Source organism: Athene cunicularia (genome assembly GCF_003259725.1).
Source record: "Athene cunicularia isolate RWA chromosome 6 unlocalized genomic scaffold, athCun1 chr6_part1, whole genome shotgun sequence".
Taxonomy (NCBI): domain Eukaryota; kingdom Metazoa; phylum Chordata; class Aves; order Strigiformes; family Strigidae; genus Athene; species Athene cunicularia.
Genome location: NW_020799105.1, coordinates 23,891,493 through 23,898,894, shown reverse-complemented (window position 1 = coordinate 23,898,894; position 7,402 = coordinate 23,891,493). Strand labels below are relative to the sequence as shown.

At 38.7% G+C, this 7,402-nt stretch overlaps 1 protein-coding gene across 1 annotated transcript in view; it reads right to left on the bottom strand.

Annotated features, from left to right (window-relative positions):
- DOCK1 (dedicator of cytokinesis 1) overlaps positions 1 to 7,402 on the bottom strand; it is a 279,035-nt gene that overhangs the window by 120,267 nt on the left and 151,366 nt on the right. Inside the window, exons 29-30 of the mRNA XM_026851564.1 lie at positions 7,199 to 7,300; positions 517 to 611 (exon numbers count right to left, since the gene is read on the bottom strand). Coding sequence (XP_026707365.1) covers positions 517 to 611; positions 7,199 to 7,300 — 197 coding nt within the window. The remainder of the gene's footprint in view (positions 1 to 516; positions 612 to 7,198; positions 7,301 to 7,402) is intronic.

Genomic DNA, 7,402 nt, shown 5'->3' with positions numbered 1-7,402 from the left:
AAAAAAAAAAAAAAAAAAAAAAGAAGAGGATTAGAAACATTTGCAGCCTGTCTCTTCATTACCCAGCTGATGGAATCTGGGTTTAAAATGCCCTTTCATTTCCTTCTTGTTAATACCACTGAAAATATTCCAGAACATATAACCCCACATCAGCATACAATAACCACTGGGTTTTGAGGTCATATGCAAAACATATTATTCACCCACAAAGGAATAAATTTAATGTATAGACCCCTACTCCAGAATTTAGTTCTCAGAACGATGCTACCCTTAATCTGTGGTGGACTCCAAGAGCCCCCAAAACAGGCCACTAAAACACTGCCCTGCAATCTCCAAAGATGATTTTTAAATAATTACTTACATCACAGAAAGAAAAAAAAAAAAAACAAAAAACAAACCACACCACCACTCTAGCTGCCGCATTGTGTTTTACTGTTCCTAAGCAACACTGTTGTTTCAGATCAAACATGAAACAGCCATCTCAGAAAGCTACAGTGCCTTTCCCTTTATACTTACTTATTCTGCATCATGTTCATTATAACCCAGTCGAAGGGATAGACATTCTTCCCAATGAGATTCTTGAACATGATGAATGTTTCCATCAGAAAATCCTAAAAGAAGAGAAAATATTTGGAAAAGATCACTCTTCTAGAGAAAAAAAAAAAAGAACAAAAACAAAACAAGTGATAGTGTCAGTTATTAATGACTAGATTCAAAAGGTGTCTCGCTGTTCCGCTTCATAAAAAAGCCATTACTCATATACAACATACATAAATTCTACTAAGTCATATTTATATATGATGTACATATATCCTACAATGACTCTGTTTAAACTTTTCAGAAATGATAACAATAGGAATCCTACGTCGTAAACAACCCACAGTATTATTACTCAGGAGCAAGCACTGGTTTGCCAGTTATCCAAAGGCAGTTTCTGCTGAAAAATAAACCAATTTCTTTTCTATACAAGAGTCTCACAGTCCCTTCTCGTGCAGCACGGATTGCAGCATACACGCCGTGACACATGCCTGGTGTGCGTTGAGAACTTGTTAAAAGCATATTGGTACGTGAAAAGACAAAAAACCCCTAAGATATTAATTTTAATCTTACAATTACACTAAAAATCCTCCCTAGAGTCAGTTGATGAGTTTTCCCTCCCCTTGTGAATACCCTCCTGAAATTTCCTCTTGCCTGAAATCAAGAATATCTAATTATTATAAAAAAAAAATTAAAAATGCTGTAGCTCAAAACTGCATTCAGGTAAGCGAGGTGGTGCACAATACCCTGACCTGGGGTAGATGACAGCAATGGTTTGGCCATCCTGAAACTAGGAGAGACTCTCTCCCCGAAGGGAGTAGCAGTAATTGCTTCTGCAAGGGAAAACCTGACCCAGAACAAAGTTAATTTAGTAGCATAAACCAATTTATTTCTACACAGATATAAACACACATCTCTCTGGAACAGAAACCTCATGTACTTTACAATGTAAATCATCTTCTACAATTTGGGAATCTATAATTGCTATCTAACAATTTGAGTAATATCAAATGCTTGGAGAAAGATAAAGGGGGAAGGAAAAAAAAAAAAAAAAGAACTTAATGCAAAAAGTCCTTGATCCACCTCACGCAGAGATGAAAATGAACTTTTATTCCAAGGTCAGAATATTTTCCCTTTGCTATGGCTTCTCAGTAACGGTATTTATCTCATCTATCTTTAAAATGTCAAATGCCTACAAAAAAACCCCAAATGTTAAATTCACTGGACTTTTAACTAAGGCTGGGTTTTATGTAACCTTTTCAGTGAGAAACAAATATGAAGTTACTGCTCTCGTAAGTATTTCTTCATGTGTGAGAGCCAGCCTCTTTGTCGCATTTTATCTTTTGATTCCTTGTTCTGTGAAGATGTTTTTCCTGCCTCAGAAATTCACAGTCAGTGGGGAAGCAGGGAGCTGCAGAGATCCTGAGGACACAACATCAAGATCATGAAGCGACGTGAATTTCCTCTGCCGTGTGCCCGGCACAAGGGTTGCTTTGGGATGCTCCGCACCTCAGCTCCCGGCACCCAAGGAGACACCCAGGCCAAAGAGGGCCAGCAGAGCATCAGCAGCCATGGAGGAGACATTTCCACCAAAAAAAAAAAAAAGAAAAAAAAAGGTATAATACTAATAAAATAACTCCCAACAACACAACATCAGTAAAGATGTTTTGACATTAACAGGATTGAGATAAAACTTGGAACTGCTCGTGGTTAATGAGATGTTACTGTTGCGTAAGGCAAAATTCATCCCAGACACACACTCCACTAGCTCAGTAAAATGTGTCTTCATTTAAGACATCAAACTGTACACTCTACTGCTCGTTTTTCATGTATTTTGGTGAAAGCGTTACATAATTTCTCATAATCACGTTGCGTATTTTGCTGCCCAAGCACTGCACGGTACTTTTCTTTGAGCACGTGGGGTTTTCTACAGCTGCAGGTATCGGGTGATCTCGTTATCGATGCCCCTGCACAGCTCAATAATTGAAATATTAGTGGGATGTGCCACCATGGGAAGGGTCACCTCCTAATCCAAGAGGGCAGATTGGAGCTCACTCTGCTTTTTTCCCCCCTTAATATTTTATGAATACAGATGCATACTTTCCTGATTTCTTGGAGCAAACTCTACCTTACAGTTTATTTGTCACCGGTTTCGGCTGTTGAGCCTCCGCACACTTTGCTGATCAAGCTGCACCTGATGGTGGATGAGTTTTCATACACTTCGTGGATGTTTCTCGTCTGTTACTGACCCTGGAGGTTGTACCATGCATGATTTGACCTACTTTGCTGATTCAGCTCTACGTTTTAATCTACTGATATTTACATTTTAATAATCCTACTTTCACACAGGTACTTTAAATAATGCTCTATAAGAACTGAGCTAATTATTGATCATATAAAAAGCTTCTGATGCTTAACCGTATTTCACCTATTTGTAATCTTGCTCTTTTTTCCATTTTATCTTTCTTATAGAAATAGTTTGTATGAATTTACCTCGTATTATGAGCAAGCCCCAGCTTTTCTGGGGGCTTGGGGGTGGAGGGGGAAGCTATCAGTTCGTGCCGTGTTGCTGTAGAACCTGCTTAATTGCATTATACCTAGACGCAGAACAAATTGTTCTGAACATCCAAAAATGATAAAAACCTGTACTAAAGGAGCAAGGGCTGTAACTCCTGATCTCTCTCCAACTACACATGCAAGTCCTATTTAATAGCCCAAGGAAGCAAAATTCACAGTAGGACCCCTTGACAACTCCCATCCAATTACAGAAAGAAAACAGAGTAAACTCAGCCCTGCAGCTGAGTAGATGGTGACTGAGGAGGTTTAGAGAATTCCATCTCCCCCAGACTGCTGAGCATCACACCCTGATACAGCTGTATCACTATTTAGATTCTTCACGATCAGGATTTCAAAGACGTTCTTCAATAAATTCTCAAGCTTAATAAAAATGACTAGCTAAAAGATGGAGGAACTCGGTATGAAAAAACTTAAGGCCAAGTTAATGAAAACTTCATCTTTGCTGAGTCCCGAGGTACAGCAGTCAGACATCAGATACACTCAGCTACAGCTTTTCAGGACAACAGCTTGACCTCCACTGAGCTCCACCACAGAGCTGTCTCTGGAAAGTCCACTCTCCACCACCGTGGCCAGTTTGGGGTGGGCCAACTCTGCGGGGTCCCCCCGACACGGGGCATCCCCCGTGACTCTCAACGTCACATCTCACACAGAAGGGTCTGCTTGAGCCATACAATCACCTGCTCACACCAACGGTTACTCAAAGCCTGTTGTGCAACACTCACCAGTGCACATGTTCACATAAAACCGAACTCAAGGATTGCAAAATATTAAAGAGGAGAAGAAAATGGAGGTGCAGAAAACTGTAACCTAAACCACCCTATGGAGTCTGTCTTTCTACATATGCCACCAACTGCAAGACATTGTCTTGAATGCCTTTAGGGAGGAATACGTCTGAGATACTTCACATGGCAAAACATTAACATATTTTTTTTTGTTAACCAATACCACATACGTCTCAGCTGAATAAAAATTTTACCAAGTAAAAAGGGGAGAGAGATCAGTGAGTTCCAGAAATAACTTCACTGATCTCAGATGATGTTTCATCTCAGGATGATAGTAGGCTTGACGGCAAGAAATTCCTCTTTGAACAGAAATAACTTAATGAACCTAAACAATACATTCTGCAGAGAGATACAAGACTGGTTTTATTGCATTCCACCTCATCTTTTCTAAGATTTTTGAGGCCAAAGACAACCATTATAATAACCTAATACTGACACCTACATAACACAGGTCATAAAGTTTCCTCTAGCAGTTCCAGCACCGGGTTTGTAACTCCTGGTTGAGCAAGAGCTCATGTTGAAGAAAGATTTAAGGGTCTCCAATGGTGGAGAAGCAACCACGCTTCACTTAAGTTCTCCCCTTTTCTTGTAAGTCAAGAAAAACCTATTCATTTCTGTTTGAATTAATCTAGTTTCAGTTCTAAATCACGGCTTCTTTACGCCTCTGTGATTAAACTGAAAACCCTGTAATAGGAGATGCAGTTCTCACCTCCATAGGTAGGGAAACCAGGTTTAAATTAAAACATTTCTGTATCTAAGCTCTAATGGGTGAATCAAAGCACTGGCTCAAAAATTGTCAGACTAAAAAGAAAAAAAAAAAAAAGGAAAAAGCACGAGAAGATAAACAAAGAAGTGCAAAAAGTGGGGTTTTTTTTCCATCCAAACCATACCGTACTGAGGACTATACACGTACAGTTCAGTTCAGCAGCATCCCACCCCTGAAGCCAGAAGAAAACAAAAGCTGTAAGAGAGGAACACGGGCAGACTTGAACCACTGCACTGAGGAAATGCTCCTGGGACTGCTTCATGGGGCTTCAGTTCTGATGGCGAAACACAAACTTCTGACCAGGATGGGTGTTTGAAATTAAGAACGAAATCTCATCTACGAAGAAATACTTATGAGAACAGTAACTCCTCACTTTGGTTCTCACTGAAAAAGTTACGTAAGAGTTTCTCTTAAACAGAGAAACTGGATTGTATCTTCATCTTTTTATCCTAAATGATGACTCCATTGGTTTTATTTGTGGATTTTTTTTTTTAATAGTTTACTCCCTATAGTTTCCTTTTAGCACTATTCTGCCATTATAACTCCACACCTTCATTTATATTATTTATACTTTAAAGTCAGTTTAAGGTAGCGCTTTGTACCATTAACATATGACCCATATAATGTTTTACCCACTTCCTCTATACTGTAGTTTCCACTAACATACGTTATCATTTAATCAACAAAATATGAAAACATTTCAAAGGTACATTTAAATTAAAGATACAAAAGGGATTACAGCAATTGACCAGGTTGGGATTAACAAATCTGTTATCACAAGTGACAATCAAGTGGATTAACAGTGGAAAACAAGTAGTCCAATAGCGCACATGGTGATGGAAAATATGACTTTAACAGTACAGAACACTTTCTGCTACACAACCCAAGAACACACAGAAAGGGATGAATATACGGAGTCAAGACAAAAGAAAGAAGTGATTCTTCATGTATCCCAGTGCACATAAATCAAACTCTAAAACCAAGTGATTATAGACAGCATGCCAAATTTCAAATACATAATTACTCCCTTGTTTTCACCAAGAAAGATCTGACCAAGGGAACCACCTTTCAGACAATTTAGGCCAAAAAAGTGAGACTTTAAAATAAACACTTTTATTGCCCTCAGGATAATCACAGATTTCCAGACCAGTATTTTCCTCTCTACATTTTGCACCGCATGTTTTAAGAGCAAGTTGCTTTTACCTTTTTCCATGTAAAACCCTGTAATGTTTGCCTTTTCCAGAGACAAATGGTTTGAACTACTTCAAAAGCACAGAAATATTTGGCTTGATTAACTAACACTCATGTCTTTTCGGTATGCTAGGACCATTATTTTCACTCCACTAGCTGCATTTAGCTTGGGAATGTTTTGCTATTAGTAGAAAACCAAGTGACTATCCATGTAAGTGCTCCAAGATCCCAGCGCAGACTAACTGGGAAGCAGCCCTTACGATATAGTGATGCTCATCTGCAGCTCTCTGCAGTTGGACTTTCTCTTCACTACACTGAATCATCAGCTTCTTACTTTAGTAATGCGAGTTCAGGTATGAATAGACTGAGCACCAGAGGCTCTAGCACCTTATCTGAAAACTGGCATGGGGCAAAGAGCTCAAATCTTGCAGAATACAAGCAGAACAAAAATTAAAGCCATAAAGGCAAACTGGAAAATCCAAACAAAATGAAATTACACAAAGACCCTGGGTTTTGTTACATTGGGTTTGGAAGGAAGAAGGGAACTGAACCCAAGGTCACCCTGAAGATTTCAAGACAGGCAAAAGCTGCCTAAAGCACCTGACGGAATCCCCAGCACCGGAGTGGGCAAGTGGTAGAGCTGATCAGGCTTCAGGTCATCTCCTAATCGATGGATCCCAGCCAGTGCAGCAGGCACTTGCCATATGGCAAGGATAGTTTCAGGTCATTAGAGAGTTATCTCCTTAGCTATAAACTCTCTTCTGTTATGCTCTAATTAAGTTGTGTTCTTGGCTTAGTTACGCTATTGAATGACTCTGAGAAGAAAAATTTCTATTATTATTGCTTATTTAACAACTAAGGGCATCTTTAAGGTTAAAATGTTTTGTATAAAATTTAAAGTGAGCAGATCTGTAAGTAAAAGCCATTTAAACAAATGAAACTGGGACATCTGGAAGACTTAACGCTGAAAGTTCCTTTCCTCAAGAAAGTCTTTTCCTTTTTTCCTTCTCTTAGCAAAACAGATTTTTAGTAATGGCTCAGCGCTACTATTTCCTAATGCTTTCTTTTAATTGTTTTAAATCCACTGTCTCAGTGCTTGCTTTTTAAAATATTCAGCAGCTCCAGCGACGAGCTGTTCCTGCGTGTGGCAGGAAGGTTAATTTTGTCCTTTGCAAACTCACAAAACGTATAAGCCATAGTGCTTTATTAATTATTTTTTATATTAAATCTGTAAGGGCAAATACATTTTGTTTACATTTCACAAGTGTATTTAACAAACAGTAACAGAAAAAAGCCAAACACGAGCTAAACTGTCTTATGAACAAATAAAACACATTAAACTTACCACAACATCTGACCTCATCTTTCCAAAAGTCTTGATTAAATGAGCATAGTGATAGTCTTCCATTTGCCTCAAAATGGCAGTCATGCACGCAACAAAACTCCCCTATCGAAAACAAAAAATACAAACCAATTATTTAAGACTGGGCAACACAATACTTGCTATTAGAATGTAGCATTGCTAAAGAGCACCATGTAACAGTGGATA